The following is a 25,392-nucleotide window of genomic DNA, read 5'->3' on the forward strand; positions in this document are numbered from 1 at the left end:
GAAGCCTTGGGATAGGAAATCTGAAGGGAAGAAATCACTTGGGAGACCTCGGAGGATAATATTAAAAAATGCGTCTTAGATAATCATGTTGCGAGAATGTACAAGAGCTCAGAACAGGGTCCAGTGGCGGTCTTTTATGAACACGGCAATCGCCATTCCACCACAATTTTACAATTCACCCTTCGATTCTCACGAGTGGTCCAATTAAGATGAGGTCAGCAACACAAAGTCCTGACGCCACAAGGCTGGCGGAATTCCTCGCCAATCTGCTCGAGAGATTTCTTCAGCGTCTCCGGAAGGAACAGGAACACGAACAAGGTCCCGGCACCGGCCACGGCCCCGAAGAAGGAGAACGCCCCGCCGGAAGTGCCACTGTCCCCCCTCAGGAAGTCCTGGAACGCGGGGTACAGCTTGATGGCCGCGAACCCCATCAGGTTGGCGAGACAAGTGGTGACACCCCCGGCCAGACCCGCTACTTTGGTAGGGTACAGCTCTCCCAGCAACCCCCAGGCTATCAGATTGAACCCGACGTTAGCGAACGCCTGGAAACAAGTACAATTATTTATTTCCTTCCAACCTCGTTAATTCTACCAATGGAAAGTCTCCCCAACCCCCCAGGCAGCGTTCTGCACGACATCTTTCGAGAATAACACAAGATAAAAACAACAGCCGATACGGCTCAGACGGTAAAGTAGCAAGCTGCAGTCTGCCTATACGACTTCCGGCATTTTGGGTCCTTCACACACACACACACACACACACACACTTAAAGCGAAACGTCCTGTCACTGACCGGAATTCTCATAATTTGGTGTCGAGATCTAGATTCAGAGGAGCTTTACCTCCACACCCCATATACGCCTTCAAGGCGTCGTGCTTACGAACTTGGACTAATTTCCACCCGTTTTCTTATGAAACTGAGACGACATATTCATTTTCCACCTGTGGATCTTTCTGCACGAGGGCGCTCAATAGCAGGTTACCACAGCGATCTCTCGATATCAGACCCACACGACGGGAAAATCGGTATGACGCCTTGCGTCTGAGTAATACCTTGAAGAACTTTGTCCTGAACTTACTATGTAGCCCAGAATTAGTACGAGTGGCAGCCACGAGAGTTCCGAGCTTCCGTCGTCCACTTCGAGGTAAATTCCCAGTCCGACCATAGTGACGGCCATTCCTAACCCCGACACCATCGAAACGACGCGCCGACCGCACCTGCGACAAGGACACAGTGACCAGGGTATGAAGACGGCAGACTTATGGATTGTTGCGTCGTTCACCGACGTTTCAGAGGTGCTAATCCCTGATGTAGGAGGCAGCAAACTTCTCCGAAATGTCGGCAAACCTCCTCCAGGCTACCGGATACAAGAACCCAGAATACGGAAATTTTTGTAAATTTAAATTTTTGTATATATTTAGTAAATGCTGCAACTATATTGTTATTTCCAGCTATCAAATGCCCTTCAATTTTCGCGATATTTTTTTTTTTAAAATGCTCTGCGTGTCTCCAGTACATAACTCCTACAAACGGAAAGATGAACAAAGCCCGTAAGAAGTACGAAGGGAAGGAGAATTACAAGCGCCACTTACAAGCTAAAGGCAAAACTGGCCCCGACGCCACCCGCCAACTGCACGCCACCCAGCAGCGCCGCGGCGCCGTAAGGGTCCATGGAGACGCCCGCAGACTCCATGATGTCCACAGCGTACGAGGACACGACCTGGATCCCTCCAAACTGCATGAAAAAGAAGTAAAAGTTGTGGATGACCAGAGGCTTCCAGACGTCCGGACTCCCCAAGGTCATCGCCTGCCTCCAAGCCTTCTGGAATCTTGATTCGCGCTTCTTGGTCGAAAACGTCGGTTTATCGTCCATGATATTGGATAACGTCGATATCTGAGGAATTTCATCGTGAATATCGGCCTTTTTCTTAGCAGCCTCGAGTAAATCCTGAAATTCTTGTCGGATGTCTTCCGGCATCTCGCCGCGACTGCCGACTTCTCGTATCCACCTGAAGGATTCCTCAGCCTCGTCTCCTCGTCCCCTTGACAGCAACCAGCTGGGCGTTTCTTTCAAATACAGGGTGACCAACACGGAAGCGACAAGTGGGAAAGCGATGGCTATGCCCGACACGAGACGCCAGTCGTCTCTGAGTCCCCAGCCCAGCAAATACACCAACAGGATCCCAGCAGACATAAACACGGATGGCCACGTGACCAGCATCCCCCTGAGTCTGTCGCTGGCCATCTCGCCGACGTAAACAGTTGCGGGAATACTCGCAATGCCACATGCTACGCCCGTGATAACTCGTCCAAGTAACAAAAGACCCAGTTGTGCTGGTTGCGGCGTAGCGCACAGAACAGCCCAGCCAACGACGAACGGAAGCGATGTGAAAATCAGCGTTCTCTTACGGCCGAATGCGTCCAGTACTGGACCACACAGCAGACACCCAAATATTTGCGACACGGACAGGATGCTGGCTGTAACAGATAAAATCACGCGCAAACTGAACGTTTATTATACAAATAGAGACTTTCCCTCTTCGTAGTGTAACGCGTGTCCCATAAAATACCCCACAAAATTTTGTAGCATGTGAGCAGCGCGTAGATCGAATTCTTTGTTGAATCTTTGTCTTAATTACAGGTTTCGGTGAACCTATCACAGAATTATGATGACGTCAACAATTCTTTCTGATGAAACATCGGAATGCTGATAAAATTTAATGTTGGTCTACCAAGTTTGGTCCAGATCGACGCTGTTTACGGACATTAGAAACCAGTTTTCAATTTTCTTTTGCGAAACGCAAAATTATCTATGATCTGCATTTCCTCACCGAACCATGAAGCATCGTCTTCCGACAGGCCTTCTGCTTCGAGTTGATGCAATGAAATGGCAGGGAAACCTAGACTCATGCCCGAAGCCACGAGACTGAGTCCTGCTACGATGCTTACCAACACCTGCGATAACACACGGACTGAATTAGCTTCATTTAACAAGCAAGGACCGTGGAAACAGTAATGGGATAAACATATTAAAACGAACAGTTCCTCGGGGTTACACCGGACACCTGATGATTGAGGCAGCAAGGACCTCTGACACGGTAGTAAACTTCTATCACGACGATACAACCCAGACGGCAGCCATCTTCGAACTCACCGCACGAATAAGATTAACATTGAAATTCGAGAACACTTTTCCTGTTCAACAGAAAAATGATCAGAGTATCTTTCAGTACAGGAAAACCTTTGTCTGATTTTAACATCACTGGGACAAAGAAACAGAATTTTGGCGGAGAGATATCTTGTAAAACGCCCACAATGACTGATAAAACATACATTCCGGGTCTGCACACTGACGAAAATGGCTAACAATCGTGTCCAGTGTTGGTTGGTCCTTTCTGGTCTAATTTCTCCGTTAGTACCAATCACACTTGTTACATTCTCACAGGACATTTCTCCCTCCTTTCTGAACACACAGCGAGACTGCTCGATAACAGTTTCATTCTACTGCAATAATCACACGAAAATATCTCAACACCATTGAATTACTTAAAATACAACAACACACGAATGGATTATGTTTATCACTACGAAATCGCTTATCTTGATAACAGACTTATCCCAGCGATAGGTCAACTATTTTATTTATCGGGATGTACAGATAACACGCCGGGATCTTCCCAACGTAGCCCCTTCTACGCCATCTTATACAGCAGTTCTGCATCTCAAAGACAAGAGTATCAACACGACACACTAAGGCGTCGATAAAAATCCGTCCTACGCTTTGCTGGCTGCCCGTGACACATTGTTCAACATTCTCAGAGCTGCAATACTCAGAATTCGAGCCCTCTGTCAACAATCTGAAGGCTTTCTTGTTATCGAAGGTGAGCAGCATGAGATAAACAACGTACAAAAAAAAACTGCATCATCAGAAACAAATGGAATGACGCAACGATCCAAAGCTTCGATGATTTTGCAAAGTTTTGAGAAACAATCAATCGGCTTATTCTGAAAACCATACGCTCTGTGGTCAGAATTCGGGGTTAATGAATATTAAGGCAGGTGGTACATATAGTTACCACTACGCTTTGTTAAAATTAATCAAAGAATAACTACAAACTATATTTTGTAATCAGAGGTAACGAAAACTAGTGAATCTTATAGAAGAATGCCCATTGTTGTGAGCCAAGATAAGATTTACAAACACGTAAGAAAATTCAGAGGGTGGACGATTGTTGTCGAAGATGTGCATTCAGCAAATACTGAGATTATGGAGCAAATCCATCAGCATATCTGGAACAACTGAAGACTCAGCACTGATCTGAAGATAGCGTCAGTCCATCATGAAAATGGGTGACGCAACTGTGGCTCAAGGCCAAATATTCAATAATATGAAAAACTTCTAAACCCTTTGACCAAATGTACTAAGAACTGAACCACTGACTTAGATAATACACACATTAAAGTACTAACATTATTGCCAACTTAAAATAAAACTATCTTTAATTTTTTTACTAGCTTTTTTGTAATAAATTACATTAGACGAAGGCCAAAGTCGAGCGATGTCTGTAGCAAAACTGTAATATTAATTCAAGTTATGGTGGAAATAACCCCAGAAGACGGCCATCTTCTTAACTCAATTCAAGAAGCTGAATGAAATCATGACAGGGATTTTTCTGTCGAGAATACATACTTACCTCTCGAAATGCCATAGATAAATATGGCGTTGTCTGATTGGATGTGACACTAGTACTTTCCACTTACTCTTAGTTAGTACATATTTATACTTCTACATAATCTCTCTTTGCTGATAACAAGGTCAATGATGCGAGAACTATAATTATAGTATTAACTACATTATCATCACAGAACAACAATTATATCTGTTTGTCATTATTAACGCCGCTGTGCTTTCAGACTCTGGCAAATCACGGGACTTCTCTCCCATGTCCGATTCAGAATTAATTCTGAGGCGTGAAATATATTCAGATATGCAGCAAAATACCTTAGACGAGGGATCAGCTGTAATATTTACACAAGGGGCAACATTCGAACCTGTGTTCCCGAACAGTAAGTGCGCACACATTAGCCAAATAAATGTTTTGGCAAAACACTGAATTAAACTTCACAGCTTACGTGAGTCAGCAACATCACTGAATGCATTCCTGCTTTATCTGAGAGTTCCAGAGACTGATTATCCCGACTGAGGTTGTCTGTGGTTTACCTCAGTTCCTCCAAACACCAAGATAGCAGCTTAAATTAGGTCAGGACTGATTCATTCCAAGTTTCGAGTTCATTATTCACCAAGTGTCCTATCGTTCAACGCCATATATTAATAATAAGCATTATTAACAAATAAATCTGTAATATTTCTTTATGGAGCCATCGATTAAACGAAAGGCGACAAACCGGATGTGTTTTTGATTGCAATGGCCCCACCACATCCATGAAAGGCACTGGAGCCCAACCGACATTTTCTTCAATTTGAAATCTAAGAACTTTCCTATGGAGCAATCCTCGAGAAGGTAACAGTCGCTCAGCCAATCAAGAAATTCCCTGTCTTTTATACAACCCGAAGGTCCATTATTATGTTCACAACAGCCCACCACCGGTTGCTATGCTGAGCCAGACGAATACAATCCACACCTGAGCTATCCAAAATCCATTTTCAATATTATCCTTCCATTTATGAATTGTCTTCCAAGCGATCACTTCCATTTTGGTTTTCTGATCATAGATCTGTACACATTCATATCTTCCATACGTGCAACGTCTCACTTTCACCTTCACACGCTCAACCCAACGACACTGAAACTAACAATTCACCTGGGCAAAGAACGCATGATCCAGTTTCCAGGTCGACGGACTGATCACCAAGGAAGTGATAAAGATGGAACTGCATCCTAGCAACAAGAACAGAGAACATTTGTCCCTCAGAAAGTCACGGAAGGCTCAGATCCACAACATGAAAAAATGGAAGGAGGTTCACTCTAAGGTAAAACAACAGACTTCATCTATACTTGGCCCCTCTCCATATATTACTCCCTAAGACTCGTTTTAATTTCATCCCCTATGCAATGAAATCACTACATGAAGTTACAGAAAAGTAGCAGCCTCCAGTGAACAGAGCAAACTTACGGACTTAACGTATTTAAATTTGTCACGGGGAACCACAATGAACACAAGGACACCATGCACAATATATTACATTTTTATTTCATGACATTTCAGAAAAGGAAACAATTATTTTCTGAACAACAACCACACAAAATTACACAACCCCATTACACTATCAAAACAATAATTACATATTTTTGTATGTGTAGAAATTACTCTGTGTGACTCATTTCTCGTATTTCAATATTACCTTCCTCACATTTTTTTTTCTTTTACAAGATTTTAATTGTACTCCCATAAAACAGAGGCAAAAATTCAGTTTTATATTACATTATATTTATTTCTATTAGCTAAGAGGCACAGAATTTCATTAAACGAGGTAGTACCCGCTTCTTCTCCTGCTTTCACTTGACTTTTTAAATTACATTCCTGTTAATTAACAGAAAAACCTATATTATTAGAGTATAAATAAGAAACTTGCCCAGTATTAGCGTCGAAACACTCACACAAATACAATCATCATATACAACTTACACGGATCTAACGTCCAGAAGTACCTGCCGGTTACCTTCGGACATTTCTTCCATACTAATTATACCCAACATCATCACAAAAGAATAAGATATTTTAATGCCTTTTTTAAATTTTTTTTGATATCTTAATTAGGTAAATATATTACTGATAAATATCTTAATATCTTACAAGTGAAAGTTTGAGGGAGGTTGTGTGTGGTTAATCAAAAGATTCTCAAGAATCACTGTTACTCACATTTCAAAAACGTAAACACCCTATTTCAAAAAAAAGTACCTACACTTATATACACATAAAATAAATATGTACAATTTATTATTAATCATCAAATGCCCATTACTTATATAAAAACACCTAATCTTTTTAAATGTGACTCATAATAAAACATCTATATTATTTAAATGCCATTTTTCTGCCATCTCCTTATTCGTCAAGACTCAGAACTACAGACACAGCTATCGTCAAGATGTAACAACTGAAGACTATTGGACGCATGTTCACAGGCACTGTTCAATTTTGTTTCCGAAGAAAATGTTCCATCAACAATTCCAGAAGAAGCAGGCTTTTACCTGTCACATTTCATTAGCGGAATTAATCTCCTGACCACAGCCGTCAATGATCGTGGGTCTTTACGTCATCCTACCAAGCACCTAAAATGCATTCAGTGGGTATCCGGTTTGAATCCCAACTAGAAAATGGGTCTTCTAACATTTCTCATGACTTTCCCCAATCCTTCAGATAAGTCAAATGGGCCATGATGTATTACCTAATCCTTTCTACACCACCATAAACAACGACACTCATTCTGTTTGGTCCAACATAACATCTGCAGTTAATAAAGTGTCATTAAAAAAACTCATGAACTGAACAAATCACACAATGTCCTAATTCGTTCAAGCAAAATGTAGTTTCTCAGCTGCTCATATTCGAAAATAAATATTAATTTCTGATTAAACACTTAAGTAATAAACGAGTTGAGACAGCAGTGACATATTACTCAGTCAGGAGGTTGAACAAACTAACCTAAGACGTTTTGTGGATTTCCTCAGTCACTCAAGAAAGTGTCTGGACAGTAGCTTCCTCTCAATTCATAACTGCCTTTTCATATCTGATTTTGTGCAGTTACCAGAGCTTTGTATAATAACAAATAATCAACCAACCGCAGTTAAAGGAATGCAATATTAAGGGCAGATTCACGACAATTTTCTCCGCAGATTAATTTGAACAGTCAAAAGCTGCATTATAGATAACATTATCAACAACGTTTGAACGCATGAATTTGTGCGTACCAGCAAGTGCATGTGTCTATTATCTTGTTTCAGGGAAGAAATCGCAGGACTAGAAACTTCAAGACACTTCAGAAATAATTTACAACACGACATCCAATTTTCTTTCTCGGTATCTGGCGTATTCATGGCGACAATGAAATGTCTTTATTGTATTTGGCGCTATGCGAAAAGGTCACGAAATATTTGCTGAAAATAATCATAGTGACGTACAAGACTTGTTTAGAAGACTGCTATAACATTATCGAGGTCTTGTGAACGCAGTATGAACCTTTGGGTTCTATGAAAGGTACGGAATTTGTTTAGCTGAGCAACTATTGGCTTCTCAATAAGAATTATGCTCCATGGAGCAAATTAGTTGTAAAGCTTTATACATCTTTAAAATCATTAATGACATTTCTTGATTAAATGAATTGTAAAGAAAAGTTTTTGTTTGTTACTGTGGGCAAAATGCTATATTTATCGCTCCGTGATATACTGTCACCACAAAGGAAAAGAAAATAATAAGAGAAGGAAACTGACATGAATTGAGAGAGAGAGAGAGAGAAGGAACATGATTCCATGATAAAACATAAATCCACTCACCGTTACTACCTTCAATGACTACAACCATAAATCATCAAAACAATGCATAACGAACAGTCGCCTGGCATTAAATAACCTACACAGTTGATACAGCACCATTAAAAATGCCTGACCCTTCAATGCAAAGATAGTTTCAAATTGAATTTAATTTGTTTTGTTTAATTTTTAAGACTGACCTTTAAAAATGTGAATATTCAGGATCGTTAACCTTCCACGTCTTATGCCCGGTGACCTCCTATGGTCTCATTCAGCATTTGCAGGGTCTCCGCAAAGATCTTCATCCGTATGGTCGGCAGCAAAGAATTTAAAATGCGATTCTTGAACGAGGCATTTGAAGAGGACAGTATTTTCCAGTTAGCTCTGTAATTTTCTGTGAATGACTACGTACTCTATTAGTCTCAATTCATTCATCGCTTTAAACTACATTTTTCAGTATTCTGGTTTGATGCCACCCATTTTGGACAATTATAAAGTTCCACTACCTGTTATTGAAGCAATGCCACCAGAAAAGGAAAATTACGAACACAGTTTTAGAATAAGCAAATTAGGCGCAGAACACAAATACTGAAAAGTTCTTTGATGTTACAAAAATAATTGGGATCTTAAGGTTTGTGACGTGTATTACTACAATAACACTTCTCAGATGTTATCCACCATCCTATAATCTTTAATTAAAACACAACAATTTCAAGACTAGAATCCGCCTCCATCCTTCGGTAAAAACCACTTTGTTGTGTCCGTACACAGAGCTGGACCCTTTTCTTAACAGATATGGAGACAGATTTCAGTCTCCAAAATGCTCTTTCAAAATAAATTAGGAAAACGGATAATATCCAAGGAGTTTATTCTAAAAATCATCGTCCAAAATGCATCTAGAAACTGATATGTCAACCCCAGTTTTCTGCAAGGGAGAAACTGGTTGGGCAAACAATGAAACAAGAAACAGAAAAATCCATGACAGAACAAACTGAACTACTGACGCTACATCAACAAATTTGCCAGATCACTGACGAGCTCTTACGAACATAATGATGGACTGTTAGGTTCTGTAAAGGATGGGAATTTCTTGACATAGTAAGAAGTTACCGGTTTTCCCAAGGCCTTTGCTCCTATAATTACGAGTAAGAATGTTTTTCATACCAAATGTATCTTTACTGATTTTTGCAATACATTACCTCACCAGTTTCTTCCTCTTCATTTGCAGTTTGGCAGCACTGAAAAGTGTATGCTGGCCCTAAATGCCGAGCATACAGCGTGGCGGAAACTAGGCAGAGCGTTACACCACATTTTAAGACCTAAAACTGGCAGTGTACACTTTCAGAGCAATGAAAAATGACGCTGGCCTTCTGCTTGTAACACTGCATGGACTCGTACGTAGATATTAAAGTTTCGGAAAAACTTAATACACGAAGACGGCAGGAATGTGTGTCCCCCAGACAGTTGGTATCTAACTACAAGTCCATCTGCCATCACAATCTGGAAGGTCAACAATGACAGCCTCAAATCTCACACGATCATCAATGAGACTCGTGAGATTTTACTATGCGCTTTAAAGAAATGTTCCTCCCGCGGTTTGATACACAAATTCATTTGATCAGATGCGTACATGATGGTCAGAATTCCTCCCAAATCACATTTAAAATTTTTACATCTGACATTTTATTATGAAATACTTCTATTTTTTTTTCATGAAGAAAAAATACATGTTATACATAATGGCTAACAAGCCACAACTTCCCTAGGGAAAGAAATTCCACAATGGAGGACATTTACAGCAGTCTTCACTGGCACGCTCACACTCATATTTTCAGAAGAGCACAAGGAGATTTCACTGCTTGAGAAGCTCTTCCAGCAGATGAACGATGGAAAACGATCAACGAAAGTCACTTCATTTACGAAGAACGCCGTCTGACCCAGCTGTGATGACACAGGCTTTAATAATGAAAACACAAATATTGCATTGGGGGTTGCAAATGGAATGAAAAACTGCAGAACGTTAATTGAAAAAATCTGTTTTCATGGTTAGAGAGCTTCGACATCTAAGAAATACACGAAGGAAATATTACTTTATCTCCTGCGAAAAATTAAAATAATTAAATAAATCAATTACACTAACAGCAATGGCCCTTACTACACTCATCCCACCATACAGACGGTTCGGCTAATTCTGAAAACACACAAGTTAGCACACTTATTTTTTTTCTCTGAAATTTTCCTATCCTGAACATAAAAGTAATTTTATTTCGTACTCCAAAAGTGATAGGTAACCACCACATTTTGAAAAGCAAATCATCGCTCCATACCGAAGTCTTCAATTACAGACAAATCTTCTTCGATTTGGCTACGCATTATTCTGCACCGCATAAATGCAAGCAACAACAGTACTAAATATTACAAGATGAGATCATTTAAAATGAAGCTGCTCTCTCCAAATTAATCATGGCAGTCAAATTAATGAGTAACGTTATAGACACCATCAGTTCTTCACTTTTTGTCACCGCTCACAGTCGATGTCTACCGTAAGGCATTCTCAATATGGGATTTATAGGAATGGAACACGCCACAGCCCATACAAGACTCGCCAAACAAACAGACGTCACTTGTTACAAGTTCAACAGTTTTACTGTCATTACTTTATGGCGGTATATTTGCCTTTGGATGACTACCGTTCAGTTCTCCCCAACGAGTCTCAAAGAAGGATCTCATGCTGTGACCGGCCTTCCCCACTGGAGAATCATCTTCATTAAATGTTTCACAGTTATTGAATATAAGACGTACATCAGCACAAAATTCTTCCCTTGATTTGTATCTGCAACAGATTAACATATTATATCACTAATGAATGACACATCAACCATGAGACATGAATATTGCATAATAAGAAGATTCACATCGGTTCTCGCTACCAAATATGTAGCTAAATTATGTTTTATTGTGAGTGTGCATGTTAAGACGCACAAATATTTTGTAATTCGTTACGATCAACTGGCAGCGCAAAAAGCCAAATAATCCTTTAACACGAAACTCTGCGTTCTCTGCTCAGAACACCAAAATTTCACTCAGAGAACCGGGTTCAGATCTTGGTACAGAACAAACTGAAGTCATTTCCTTTCTGAAGTTCAAACTTTGAGAAAACATTCACATGTCAAGATTCAGATTCTGAACTACTCATTTCTTCTGTTGATCAAAGGGACTTGAGTGGATCAGACACACAGCATCCACACGTGGAACTTCCAACTACCAAATGTTCAGTGGAGGACTGACGTGCTGTGTTACCAACAGAGCCAATGCCGAGAGCACATTATATAAAATACACCTTTGGGAATTATGCCGAGACAAAATGCAGCATGGGTAAATAACACGACCAGGGAAGTTGCAGAACTAATTACTACAATATCACTCACTGAGCATCCTGCAACTTCTTCTTAATTGTACTCAGATCCATGGGACTCTTGATGATCTTCCGGTACGTAGGAAACTGCTTTGTGTTCACCGGAAGCAGGAATGGCCATGCTTCATCATGCGACTCCAAATCTTCAAGCAGAATTCTACACGGGTTCAGATCCTTGGATATCTTCTTTATTCTTTCCTTACGATTAGGGGTCGTCGGAGTAGATGGGGGAACAGAGGGGGAGGCGGCACCCGGGGTAGCGGCCGAGTTGCTATCCTCTGCAAGCGCTACGGGTGTCGCCGGCGACCTGTATTGCACGTAAATAGATATCAACTGCAGCGATGTAATCTGCTGGGAATATATTTCCATTTGTCACACAATTATTGGAACACAGTCTTTGTAATGCGATGGCAAGAGGTCCCTTGGGATACGGGCTCTCAACCTTTACTGATTCAAAGACTGGCGGAACAGTAGAGGGTTCCCTGAAAACTGTACCCAATATCTCCCTGACATTATACCACTGTACAGCACAAATAATGGTTTATAAATTTAACTATCGCTAATATATCTAAACATGTTCACTATTTTTAACTAAAATCTTTGTATGACATTAGAATTGAAGAAGTAACTTATTACCCAAATTGAACATTCAATATAAAAACTGTACACAAGAGCACATGAAAGAACTTGTCTTAAATTTCCCAGCAGAAAGAAATGTAATTGCAACTAACCTACTGACACGGCATAAAAAGTAATAATATTAAAAATGAACTATTTAGTAACGTCTACAAAATTAAAAAGTACCGTAACACAGCACAGAAGATAAATCAGGCACAAGCAAGGAATGAATGGGAACAGTAAAACACCAACAAGACCGGATAACAAATTTTGAGGGTGGCGTACTCCGTTTAGACTCACGTTGCGGAAGGGGGCTGGTCACTGTTCTCAGTGTCCTTTGGTTTGGGGTGTGCTGTCGAGCGTCGCCCACTACCTCGTTTCTTGGGCTGTTTTGCCTGACATGTGGGACAGTACCACTTCCCTCTTGGCACCTGTTAAGTACAAAAAAATTTAATTACACAGGAACAAAAAAAATTATCTAAAATAACAGTGCAGAAAATGAGGCTTGAAATGAAATTAAAACAGAATAAATATAGGATATGACGTACGGTGGGAAATTTCTTGATAAGCTGAGCGACAATTAGCTAATCAAGAAGAATTTGCTCTGTTGATTTAGTTAAGGTTTGTCCGATTTTAAGTAAATACTAACGGCACTGAAATGTACCACGCAAACACGGTACAGTGCACAGCAAGCAGCTGTTTTTCGAAACAGGCGTGCGTAATCTTATCATCATTAAGCAGAGATGGTAGTTTTTTCTTATGTAAAGTACTGGAAACATGTACACAACTTACCTACATAATTCACTGCAGAAGGACTTCCCCTTTCATATAATCCGAGGCTCTCAAATGTGTAAATACTTCAGCAATTTCACTAGCAATCAAAGTAGCACTTTCCTCAGTACTTCTATTTTGAATATAGTTAATGACATTCAAAATAATTTATTATCCACTGTTTCCAATCATACATCTACTTGCAGTTACCAAAATATGTACTTTTTGTTTTAGCAACATAACATCAAAAAATAGTAAATGTTTACAATCTTCTGTAACATAATAGACTATGCGAAAAAAGGGATGACGCTAGCACGTCTTGGTAGCACGGAAATGACACCTAATAAAACAGTAAACATCATATAAACTGAAGGTGAATCCAACGCAACATTTCAGCTGTTGGCCAAGGTTTAAGAGGAATATTGCGCCTCCATCTTCAGCACTGATGATGGGGGCTGTATGTTCCTCTGATATGCTAGCCAACAGCCAAAGATACTGCACGTTGCCACAACCGAGAAGACGACCATACACATTCTTGATACAGTGATCCAGATGACCAGGTATACCAAACTGGATTCCAGTGGGTCAGTATTAGTTACTTTACCTTAGCAAGAGGTGGCTGGAGGCAGTCGGTGTGGTATGCTCGAGGGCAGAGATCGCACATCACCAGGTTCTTGCCAACTTTCTTCCCACACACAATGCAGTTCCTCTCACCAGTGGCCTTATTCATGCACTCATAGCAATACCTACAACAATCAACCAGGTCAACCAGTCTCGTAATGAAAGTCAAATGCCTGCATAGGCACGTAGCGGGACGCCTTACTTTACTTACGTAACAATTACCTGCAGAGGCAAAACATAAAAAAGGGGGAGGAAAAGAACCCCATTAGAGTAGCTGCGATTTCATATGCATTTCTATTTGAAATAACAATTTAAGCAGATGGGATGAATTTTGGGGTCTGTAGTGGCCGCGCGGTCTGAGGCGTGGGCCTTGTGCCGCTTGGTCGCTGGGACCGTGGGTTCGAATCCCACTCAAGCCATGGATGTTGTGTTGTGCTGTGTACAGGTAGAGGCCTTGAGATGGGCCGATCCCTCGTCCAAGGAGTCCTATCGAATGTCTACAGATCGAGCCAACGAAAAAGTTGGGAACCGCAGTGCTCAGGTACTTGAAGAACGGGTCGTTCCCAGTATCCCCAGGGATGAATTTTTAAAAAATTGTACAGGGGACAGTGCAAGTAAACAGTTAAGACACGGTCATCTCCTCATTTGGAAAAAAATAACGCAAATTCTGCCGTCGACAGTTTAAAAAATAAATTTACAACACCCATGTCTTACCAGTCTCCATCTGGAATGTTCTCCATCTTCGGTTTAAAGCAGTAAGTGTGGTACCCCTTGTCACAGCCATCACAAAGCAGCAGCTTGTCCTCGTTGTCTCCGCTATGGCAGAACTGGCAGTTCTGCGTTGCAACAAGTACACAGTCACTACATTGCACCTCACTACTTGTACGAGAAGAGATGGCTACAAGAAATGTGAGCATTTTAACAAATACCTTTTGTACTGCAACCTCTAACAATACAGTTCATGTCACCCTGCAAGAAAGAACTCCTCCCTACGATTTCTGGTCATGAAGGGCCATCGATAAGAAACAAGACCTTAATAACATACTCTAAAAGTTAAAAAAATTTATAAAACTTAAATTTTTACTGTTCTTTAATCAATGTCTATGATTCTTCAAATCTAAAAATGCTCACTTTTATAACCAAATCCACTGGCACCTGCCACTTATAAAAATAATGCGATTCATATAAAGTTACCACTCTTTAAGCACAAGGCCTTTAATTTCACATGAATTTATGGGGAGTTTGCATTCACAATGACATTATACGAACAATATGATGTCCAATTTGTTTACAGTTAGCCCCTCGTAGATTATGCATGTAAATGAAAGTTGGCTGAACAAGAGAATCCGCCCAAATGTGTAGTTTCTGATTTCTCTTTGACTAATAAACTCAGTCATAAATAACCCAAATAGAACAAGTCATCCAAATCACACTCCTTACAGCAGCTCAAGTGAGGAATTTTACTACTGACGTGAAATTGTTACACAGATAACGATAACCAAGAATTTTCACTTCATAAAACTGTAAGGGAGGGTGGGGGCTTACTCCATAGCGTCCACTAGATAAAATTAAACCTCAAAATAAAAGAACTAAGGTGTCTGCAGAATAAACCAGCGGCGAGATTCAGCAGCACAACTCATGATGCGTACGAAGACGACAATTACAAAAATCGAGACAAATCTTACTATGCAACACATGTGGTTAAGAGGTGGTGAAGATGACGGTGTTGTTTCTCTGGGCTGTGACAGTGTCTTAACTTGTAGGCAGATACCAACATTTCAGAAAAACGTACCGTCTTGTACTTAAGCCGAAATGCTGGTACACGCCTGTGGCGTCACATGACAGGACAACAACACAGTCAAAATCTTATTCTTTTACTCCCATTAAATTCAAAAACATTTTTAACAGAATTTAAGTATCCAATCATCGAGTACAATGATGATTCTCCGACATGAGGAAATAATTTTATTATATTCAACATCACAGACACTTAAAGTATAATATCTGGGGGTAGCAGAGGTGCGACATTTTCTGTAGTCATAAAGTACGCAGTACAACAGAATAGAAATTATACTGCCACTGAAAAGCACTATCAATACAAAAACAATGATCACTTCTGGATTAAAACATAACGTTCACAAGTTTCAAGTGGTAACAAAATAATGAATCGCATCACAGTGCTGTAACTACTTACATTGTGTTAGTTCATTATTATATCATAATTATTAGTTATCATTCAGAAGCGTATGATCCATGCATTGTTACATCAATTAGAAAAATAATACCTGTTGACGCATTAAAATCAAAGTGAAAATTAACTCTAATAGATAATCATGCTAGCATGACAGAACATATTGAACATTAAGAAAAACTAGGTACTATTATTGCTCTCAGTATAAAATAATTAAAATATCAGATGGTAAGCGAGCTTGGTAAATGAAGCAGGAGACTGGAAGAAGGAAAGCTTTGAGATGTCAGAAGCCGAAGCAGCAGCATACTAGAGAAGCCAATCCAGTACCGCACCTTGGTATTCTGGATCATCGTCCTTCTTCTCAAACGTCTAACAAATCCCTGCAACCAGGGTTAGATAGTCGTGCCGACTTGCCATTTGTCACACGTATTCAATCAATCCTGGTATTTGAAATGTAGATAGTCCTACAGCAGATGAATCGGCAAGGAATGGATGGTTATTGATCAGAAGGGAATTTCATGCCCTGTACCTTACACAATCACAATTCTTGCACACCATATTTTAATCTGCTCACTGCCTCCATCATTGCCCCGATGACGGAGGCAGTATGACCTCTGAATCGTTGGTTAACATCGACCAGACTACACAGCACAACAACCCAGAAGACAGAAATCTTCATCGCCCTGATGACGGAGGCAGTATGACCTCTGAAACGTTGGTAAACATCGACCAGACTACACAGCGCAACAACCCAGAAGACAGAAATCTTCATCGCCCTGATGACGGAGGCAGTATGACCTCCGAAACGTTGGTTAACATCAACCAGACTACACAGCGCAACAACCCAGAAGACAGAAATCTCAACGAATGTTTTGCTTTACAAGGGTATAATAATTTTTTAATTTTCACATACAAGTGGTTCTTAGGATTATCCTCTTTTTCGGTCCTTGCATTGGTTTCTATACTTTCGTGTTTCTCAGTACGCAACAAAATCTTCATTCATAATGCGCGAGACTTGAGGCTCTCACTGCCAAAATGGCTGGTTTCTGGGATTCATTCCTACACTTTGTAATCTGATTACATCGCTCTTAAGCAACTGCTCTGAAGATGTATATGGGAATGTACATAAAGCTGCACATATTCTTAGCGCTAACGGAAGCAATGCCCTGGTCAGAAGTTCAACCCCTGGTCATCTAGCTTATAGCTAGTCACTTTACTGACAGCTATCTCAGTCTTCTCATTATAAAAACCTACGTCGCCTACTATAACAACTCTGAAAACATAGAACTGCAGTCATATGGCTTCTAGCAATATCAGAAGATACACACACAGCCATGAATCCGCACATTTGAGATCAAAAATAGTATTCAGAATAATGGCCATCAATTCATTATCACCATTTTTATTGCTTCGACCATTATTTACGGAAATTTATACTTTTGCGACGTGTCATTTTAAAAACCTACTTACACAGTCTACTGTCTTTCCACAAGATTCTGTTTTGTGCCTGATACTTATACAAATGCTGCTTTAAATTATAACTGAACACCAAGAATAAATAAAGTGCGTAACGCAGCATCGCCTGACACGTCTAAGAGACTCTTTTGTAATTTTTCAAATGATTTTTAAGACTTAATTCACCGAGTATGAAGGTGAGGGTAGGGGAAAGAAGGTGAAGAATGAATGAAAAAATAAATGAAAAAAGCAAAATCAAGCGAATACCCACACTAGAACCCTTGCCGGATGCTGATGAAACCGAACTCACGGCTTTCATGATGCTTTTGTCCCATGCGATGGAGGCTTCTAGCATGTAGAGGGCCATGGCAAGTTGAGCAGACGTGTGAGCTCGCCCCACAGCTTCTCGCCACACTACCAGACCTTTCGGCACATTATCATCCGTCGTAGCCACCTCTCCGGACATACCGGACAAGTTGACGTCACCAGTACTACAATACGGACAGCAAAAACAAAAGTTTGTCTCTCAGTGGCAGTACATTCAGCTGGACCACTGCTGTTTTTGACGCAAAACAAAAACGAGTGATCCGGTTTCATAAGACGGCTACTTAAGGAAATAACACAAATATAAAGAAATTAAGTGTGAAACCACATTATTATACACAAATGAAACTAATTTCAATTTTAAATTATAATGCTTGCTCGTCATGCAGGGTAGGAAAACATGACGATCTTTACTCATTACCTCACACCAAGGGGAGGCTTGAGGTATCTTCTCTCTATTGCTGCCTCTAAGGACATCAGTCTGTCCTTTGCCAGTTCAACAGGGTTCTTTTTATTCTCATACTCCCCTTCAGCCGGCATACATGAAGGGCGGAAACTGACGCCCTCTTCCGCTGTTGCCCTTCCTGGTACTTTCCAACCCTATTATCAAACATTCCCAGAACATAAGTGAGTGACTGGATGGATCGTAGGAGATTATTTAATGCTGAAGGAAATGAGAGGATGTTTGTGTTTGGTGAACAGGAAAGAACTGGAAGCAGCCTGCTCTATTTTTTTAGACAATTCAAATATAGGAGGCTGGGTATTCGGCGAGGTCGTAAAATATATAGAATTACACAGAGTTTTGATGATGAAAACCACCCCCAATTCTGAAAATTGTTTGACTAAACAGGAGATGGGGGATAATATTAAAATATGATCTTAGGAAAACAGGATGTAAGGCTGGGAGATGGACGGAACTGGCTCAGAATCACAATGGTGGGCTGTGGCATTTTAAACCTTCAGGTTATATTACTACAGAATGAGTTACCCAGGATTTGTTAGGACAAACGAAGCAAAACCACGATAAAATTAATTCAGAACAAAAGTCTCCATTTGGTTTTTAACCATCAAATACAACTTGTGTTTGAGATTCAAAGGATTTATATTTAGCTGAACATGAATATACAAATAGCAGCAAAGAAAAGGCATCTGATTACCCAAAATCAAACCACTGTCGAGCAATGTACGGTGCTCACCTTCACCTGCATGCTTGCATTGGCCACCTTGTCTTCCAGTGCTTCCACCTGCTCTAGTATCATCACGTCAACACGAAGAGTGACGTCAGGCAACCAGTCCGAGTACGTGTCCTTCAGGGGGGCCCCACCGGGCAGAGCCGAGATCTTGTGATCCATGTCTGTGATGGCGAGATCTGTCGCCGACTTGTTTCCACTTGCAACACAGAGCTGTACACCCAACTTTTTTTTCAGAACACGACATGGAATATAAAGACATGATCTGAGGGAGAGTTTGATGATGAAATTAAGAGAAAAAAATATTTTTCAAACACCCATCTGTATTGCGTAGATCAACTGATGCATGAAAGGTTTCCACTAGAATCTACACAACCTCCTTGCATATCAACAGCTGTAAAATTAGTATCGTTCTTTCGGCATACTTAATGAACTTATGCTACAACATAAACAAGCCAAGCAGATGGCATTTCATACTTAATGCTAATCAACCGCAACGAGCTTGAGAATCACGCCATAATTTTATGGGCGCACATATATACATGAACTATAACCAAAAAAAGTGATAATAACCTTGCCAGAACATTCCACTGTGTGTTCAATGTACTTCGAAAGGATCCTCCTAAGTTCACGCTCCCGAACTCCACGTGAATGAAGATTTTCCAGTATTGTCCTCAGTTGATCTTCATCTGTTATACGCCACCATCCTCTCCTTAACTCTGTAACACATAAATGCCCTTCTCTGACCACATGAAACCCTATAGATATATGTAATTTATTATAATGCTTCTGACATCCTGAAGTTCAAATTTTAATTTTACCAAATGATAGTTTCTCGCATTATTTGTCGGAATGCTATGTTCTATAGATCCTTATTCCAAACAACTTGTTTCTTTTGGCCCCTATAAATATTATATAAAAAAAGTGTTACTGCTTATATTATTACGAAGTAATCACTACTACTTCTATATAATATCATTACAAACTGTGTATTTCAGTAACACATTCTTCATTTATAGTCTATACATCCTGGCAGCTGCTTCCCTACAATACGTAAAAAATGCTAATTATGTTCCCTGACAAACATCATCAAAATTTTGAAAATGAAATTAGCTCCCACAGCATCATTTCTCAATAAAAGTAGACAACTTTTTTAAAAAAAGACACTCATAAGATAAACTTTAACTTTTCAACAAAAATGTCTGTACAGAAATTGAAAATGACATCTAGACCCTTGCATGGAAATATTACCTGACGGCAGTTAAACAGCCGAACCATTGCAATGCAACCGTTACTGCGAGTAAATGTTTTGTCTACTGTAATAAACTCAGTGATCTGCTCACCACATGGGACAGGTTTTGCTTCCATGGGCTCCATGGGCCCCATCCGTTTGAGTTGTTCAAGCTGCACCATTTCCTCCGGTGTAAGGATAAGCGGCGCCGGGGACTCACACTGGCTGCCGCCTGGCGAAGGGGAGGACAGTCTTGATGGGGGAGGGAACACCGGAATGCGCAGCTCCGTGCCACCTTCCATACACCTGCAAGGTGTAAGAAGAATGTAACGCCAAACTATGAATGATGGGAAATATCATTTTCAATGCTTTTGTTTATCAATTCACTAAATGATGCTTTTTTAATCAATTGACAGATCACAGAATGTATATTGTCCCAATATTTGGGGCTGGAAGACACTCAGGAAAGCCTCCAAAACTTGATAAGGAAAACTGTCCCCCCAGAAAAGTTTTGAACTTCAAACCCAGGGGGTGGAGGGGGGAAGAAACAAATTTTAAGAAATGCTGCTGAAATAGGAATGCAACAATACAAGTGAGATTTCAGGTTCTCATGGCAATGAGCATTTACATGGCTTGATTTCTATCAAAATACATGATGCAACAATCCAGAAGATGGCAATCTACAAAAAAATTAAAAAAAAATTAAATTTTCTTTAAATACGGTTTGAAAAACAGAGCTTACAAATATTATTTCTGGGAAAATATGATACTTTAGGAATGTAAGACACATGACATGTGTTCAACATTTTAAGTAAGTTACTTATATCATCAATACACCATCAACTTGTAACAAAGCACCGAACAGCATAAACAGTACTTCACTGTGCATCTGTAACCGCAATAGGGGATCAACAAATTCAATGCCAATCGTGAAATTACGCCACCGCGCATCCATCATTTGCATTCATTACTCGCACATCACACCTTTATTCAACCCGCTAATTTCTTTTAATGCGCGGAATAAGTACAGACAAGATTATTTTCTCCACTTGAAGAGGAAGGAAACTTCCAGATTTCTGAGAGCAAATACTGCAGCTTACCTTGTTGGGCAGGTACCATTTGTTACGGACGTGGAATCACAGGCGTCCCTCGGCAGCACGCTAAACCAGTTTCTCTCGCTGGATAATAAACCGCTTGTACCACCCAGCAGGAAACCTCCATTCAACTCCTTTCCGTTACTGAACACAGCTGAGGAATTCAAACTGTACAGGTGATTGAGAGCGTTGAACTTGTCGCCATTCGTAACTACAGCAGGTCCTACCTCCGCGTTCGCCTTCTCCATGCACTCGCCTAACCTTTCAAACTGGATCGGTCGATGGACTAGAAACGTTGCTGGAATTTTGTCTTCGCTATCTTCCAACTGAGTTTTGCTACCAAACACCAAAGTCTTGTCCTTACTATCAACACACATAGTACCAATAGCTTTATCTTCCTTTTTAACTGCACTAAGTTCAGTACTAAATAAATCACTTTTAATTTCCACTTTCACAGCGCGTAAACTATCATCTTTCACCTCATTTTTAATACACGGGGTTTCACTAGTATCTTTCGCGTCCGCTTTGGTCACAGTTAAACCACTGGGGACACAAATCACATCATCCTCTATCTTTATCCTGTTGTCATTAATTTCAGTTATTGCTAATTTCTCTTCACTCTTCATGGCACTTTCTTCTTCTTCTACCAAAGTTCTCTCAGTACTACAAACACTTTCCCCTTCATCCATCTTTTCCTCTTCTCTCCTTATAACCGCATCACAAATTTCATCAGTCTCCTCTTTTGCATTGCACCTGCGTTCAACCTCCATTTCGTGTTCTATCTCTTTTTCGTCACTTACCACCGTCTCTTCGTTCCCCTTATTTTCGTTCGCGGCCCGTTCACCCTCTGCTACTTCCACCGTATCCAATTCCACTACGATCTTCTCCTCTCCTGCAATCTCGTCTGCCTCTGCTACCCTTCCATTATCCTCACAAGTTTCCCAAGAAGACGATTCGTCTGTTCCTACTCCTTTATCAACGCAATCCTCCTTCTCTCTTGATCGTTTCTTCCTATGTTCATTCTTTATCTCCCCACACTCCTCACTGTCACTTGTAATTCTCACATCCTCTTTCTGAGTATCATCCAATTCCTCAACCTCTATCTTCGACTCTTCATCTCCCGTTTCCTTGCCACATGATTCCAAGTCGTGTATCAGTCGCTCCTCACAGGTCATCTCTTCTTCATCTGCCGTTTCTTTAAGTGGCTCATCTTCATGATTCACTTCTTTGTCTTCTTTCTCCTGTAATGAAGAACAAATAAAGACAAATCAATATTCACAGCAGAAAAAAGTAGGTCTTTTTCCGACATCCTATACCAAAATTTGCCAAAGGGGGTCCTAAAGTCCCCCTAGGATCAACTTCTTTTAAGGGTGAGAGGGAGAGCCTCAAGCTTCTTCACACACATCAATAGAATCAGACCAGAAGTTTGGGAACCACAGCGCGACGGAAAGTACAATCTTATCAGGCAAAGTACACCGTAAAACTGGAAGTACATGCACCTCTATGAGAAAATACAAATAAAATAATAAGGATACGCGGAACATCAAAACAGTGTCATACCGGTAATAAAAAATGAAAACATGTCCTTATATCAAAGTGGATGTTAAGGTTCCACGCATTCTAAACCTTGGCACTACATGGAGATGATTGATTATCTTTCAACCACAAACCTCTTTCTCTAGTTTGGTCCCTTCCGAAAACACTTCTTTCAGGGTCACCTGACCATTGTTCTCTTCGCAGTTGCAATAGATTTCAGGTTCTGCAGATTCCATGGCTTCAACAAATACTCCTCCGGCACAAGGCAGCGTCCAGTAGCGTCGCCAGTATCGATCCTGACCGAAGCAGATGGCTCGGAGTTGCTGAGCCGAGGTGCTGATTGCCTGAAGAGAGTTGTCGCTCTGTCGCAACAGGCGCTCCACTTTACGGTTCAGTTCTTCAGCCGTCAGGTTCTTGTCTTCATCCTGTGGGGAAAGAAAGGTTACTAAGTACAGGCAATTATGGTGGATGCACTGCACACATCAGCATCATACATTTAAATTTTGCTGCCACAACCCCCCCCCCCCCCCCCCCCCCCAATCTGTGAATCCGCTGTTTTCATTTAAAACTCACCTTCATATAAGTTTTGCTTCCTCCAGAACCACTCACAGTACAAGCAAACGCGACATATGTACTCACTCACCTCCTCAGGCTGAGTCCCTTCACTTTCATTGCCACTCTCCGCTTCTTCGGCATCATCGTCGTTGTCTTCATCCACATCATCTGCCTCCTTTGACTTCCCTTCCACCCCTCCACCGACGTAACTCGACTCCTCACACACGCTGTTCTCGAGTTTGTTTGGCAACACTTGCACCACCTGTCTTATCTTCCGCCCATGCAGCATTCGTAATCTGGAAATTAAAACGTCGTTATACAAAGTTTTTCGCATGCTGCATCTGAAATAGCATAAGAATCAACTGTTTGTATTCCAAAGACTCTTAACCACAATTGACATAACAAAATCAACAACAAATACTATTATCATCATCTTGATATTTTCCTCAACAATCATGTTAGCTGACGTAAACAATGCCCATGGGTAATGACTTAATTCTAAGGACCTTTCTCTTCAGCACAAAATTCAGACTGGCTCTGGGACCCAATCAGCCTCCTCCTGGAGACTCTTTCTGCAATGATAAAGTGGCCAAGGCTCAGAAACCATGGAGCTGATGAAAAGTAATAATCCACTCACTTTCTAATCTTGGTGTCTATAATCCAGCGATCCTTACGGAGCTGTCCAACAGTTTCTATGGAGGTGTCGATTTGTCGTATAACGGCCTTGTTCTGCAGAAGTTCATTACACAGAAATGCAAGAATAGACGCTTTGTGGGTGGGGTTCAGAGCGAGGAACGGACGTTCATGTAGCCACTCTGACATCCCCCACGTAGGGTTCTCGTGCAGATGCTCGAAGAACGCCGCATTCTTCCCGCACGGAGCCTGCACCTCACCGTAAGTATTGTGATGGTCAGACTTCTTCTCTCGGTCTCGTTCAAAGTGAATGCCTGTAAAACAAATAACATCAAGCACTACTTTTATCGGATAATACATTTCCATCAATATAAAGAACTTTTAAATTGTCCCTAACACAAGAACTCAAACTAAGATCTCCTAACTACAAAGAACATAATATGAATTACATAAATATATAAATACATAAATATATCAAACGAATATCCAGTAGACACAGAGTTTGAGGTTAAACTTACCAGTCAATGCCTTAACTTCACCAGTTGCATTGGCATAGAGGTAGATGCGGAGTATCTCCGAGAGGTTGCTATGCGTAATGTCTGCCTGTTTGAGTGACTGCCCCAGTATTGTGGTGTGGCGTGCTGGATTGGGGATCCCAGGATCTTCAATGGCACACACCAGAAGATGTGTCATGACAGACAGAAGCTCCTCTTCTGCTTCCTCATCATTAAGAAGTGCCATTTGCAAGCTGTTCAGACTTGGCAGACTCTCCATATCTGAAATAAATTACAAATATAATAAAATTCACGAACAATAAATAAGAGGCATTGGTAACTTTAGAACATGAAAACTGAAATCTAAGAGAGATATACCATGTATACAACAACTGAAGTTCTTCCGTACACTTCTTCCTGGAACAGGGAGCTAACACTCAGAAAGTACAAACTTCACAATGGCCCTGGTTATAACACTCACCAAATCCGAGGGTTTCCCCAAAATTGTGCAGAAATTCGAAGACCATGAGTGTATCAGCAAATGCCTGGCCAGAGAGCTTCAATCCTGGGATTCTGTTTAGGGTTGGCAATGCTTTATGATCTGTGGGAGAGAAACATCAACTGAATTAAAGAACACAGATTTGTAATAGCGCAAAGTTGCAGTACTGTATGTACACTTCTGTCAGAACCATTAACTTTGACATTCTGTTCATGAATCAAATAGAATGGGTCTCTGTTATCACACGCTACTGGGGGGAAAAAGATTTCACCA

At 40.7% G+C, this 25,392-nt stretch overlaps 2 protein-coding genes across 39 annotated transcripts in view; both read right to left on the bottom strand.

The window, feature by feature from the left end:
• Nucleotides 1-69: 69 nt before the first annotated feature.
• LOC147873229 (facilitated trehalose transporter Tret1-like) lies at nt 70-8,806 on the bottom strand. Of its 4 annotated transcripts, XM_087352767.1 has the most exons (6): nt 8,693-8,806; nt 5,824-5,900; nt 2,832-2,955; nt 1,593-2,478; nt 1,079-1,217; nt 70-542 (listed from the first exon to the last, which is right to left on the bottom strand). In XM_087352767.1, the coding sequence occupies exons 3-6, from the start codon at nt 2,908-2,910 to the stop codon at nt 216-218; spliced, it is 1,431 nt and encodes a 476-aa protein (XP_087208893.1). In that variant the 5' UTR covers nt 2,911-2,955; nt 5,824-5,900; nt 8,693-8,806; the 3' UTR covers nt 70-215. The 4 variants fall into 4 exon arrangements, with proteins under 4 accessions (XP_087208893.1, XP_087208894.1, XP_087208892.1 ...); XM_087352768.1 differs by lacking the exon at nt 5,824-5,900 and having other exon boundaries at nt 8,693-8,802; XM_087352766.1 differs by lacking the exons at nt 5,824-5,900; nt 8,693-8,806 and adding an exon at nt 4,695-4,751.
• Nucleotides 6,193-25,392, bottom strand: part of LOC110830138 (bromodomain adjacent to zinc finger domain protein 2B-like) — a 114,442-nt gene continuing 95,242 nt past the window's right edge. For 30 of the 35 annotated variants that reach the window (XM_087352727.1, XM_087352718.1, XM_087352723.1 and 27 more), the window contains 16 exons: nt 25,102-25,221; nt 24,645-24,902; nt 24,131-24,440; nt 23,582-23,789; nt 23,073-23,363; nt 21,409-22,643; nt 20,421-20,614; nt 19,651-19,796; nt 19,084-19,302; nt 18,309-18,487; nt 17,835-18,054; nt 14,632-14,753; nt 13,901-14,042; nt 12,826-12,956; nt 11,921-12,214; nt 6,193-11,325 (listed from right to left, as the gene is read on the bottom strand). In XM_087352727.1, the coding sequence (XP_087208853.1) occupies nt 11,151-11,325; nt 11,921-12,214; nt 12,826-12,956; nt 13,901-14,042; nt 14,632-14,753; nt 17,835-18,054; nt 18,309-18,487; nt 19,084-19,302; nt 19,651-19,796; nt 20,421-20,614; nt 21,409-22,643; nt 23,073-23,363; nt 23,582-23,789; nt 24,131-24,440; nt 24,645-24,902; nt 25,102-25,221 (4,244 nt within the window). In that variant the 3' untranslated portion in view covers nt 6,193-11,150. The remainder of the gene's footprint in view (nt 11,326-11,920; nt 12,215-12,825; nt 12,957-13,900; nt 14,043-14,631; nt 14,754-17,834; nt 18,055-18,308; nt 18,488-19,083; nt 19,303-19,650; nt 19,797-20,420; nt 20,615-21,408; nt 22,644-23,072; nt 23,364-23,581; nt 23,790-24,130; nt 24,441-24,644; nt 24,903-25,101; nt 25,222-25,392) is intronic. The other 5 variants (XM_087352741.1, XM_087352709.1, XM_087352742.1 and 2 more) reach the window with 2 other exon arrangements.

This window comes from Zootermopsis nevadensis, unplaced genomic scaffold (assembly GCF_977971745.1).
Source record: "Zootermopsis nevadensis isolate Lab colony 2312 unplaced genomic scaffold, Znev_1.0 Znev_ptg000021l, whole genome shotgun sequence".
In the NCBI taxonomy this organism is placed as follows: domain Eukaryota; kingdom Metazoa; phylum Arthropoda; class Insecta; order Blattodea; family Termopsidae; genus Zootermopsis; species Zootermopsis nevadensis.

Coding starts and splice junctions, on each gene's coding strand:
- LOC147873229 (XM_087352765.1), bottom strand. CDS start 3,450: ATGTCCTGTGAGAATGTAACAAGTGTGATTGGTACTAACGGAGAAATT. Junction 2,956..3,333: donor TCAGTGTGCAGACCCGGAAT/GTATGTTTTATC, acceptor GTGTTATCGCAG/GTGTTGGTAAGCATCGTAGC. Junction 2,479..2,831: donor AGACGATGCTTCATGGTTCG/GTGAGGAAATGC, acceptor TATCTGTTACAG/CCAGCATCCTGTCCGTGTCG.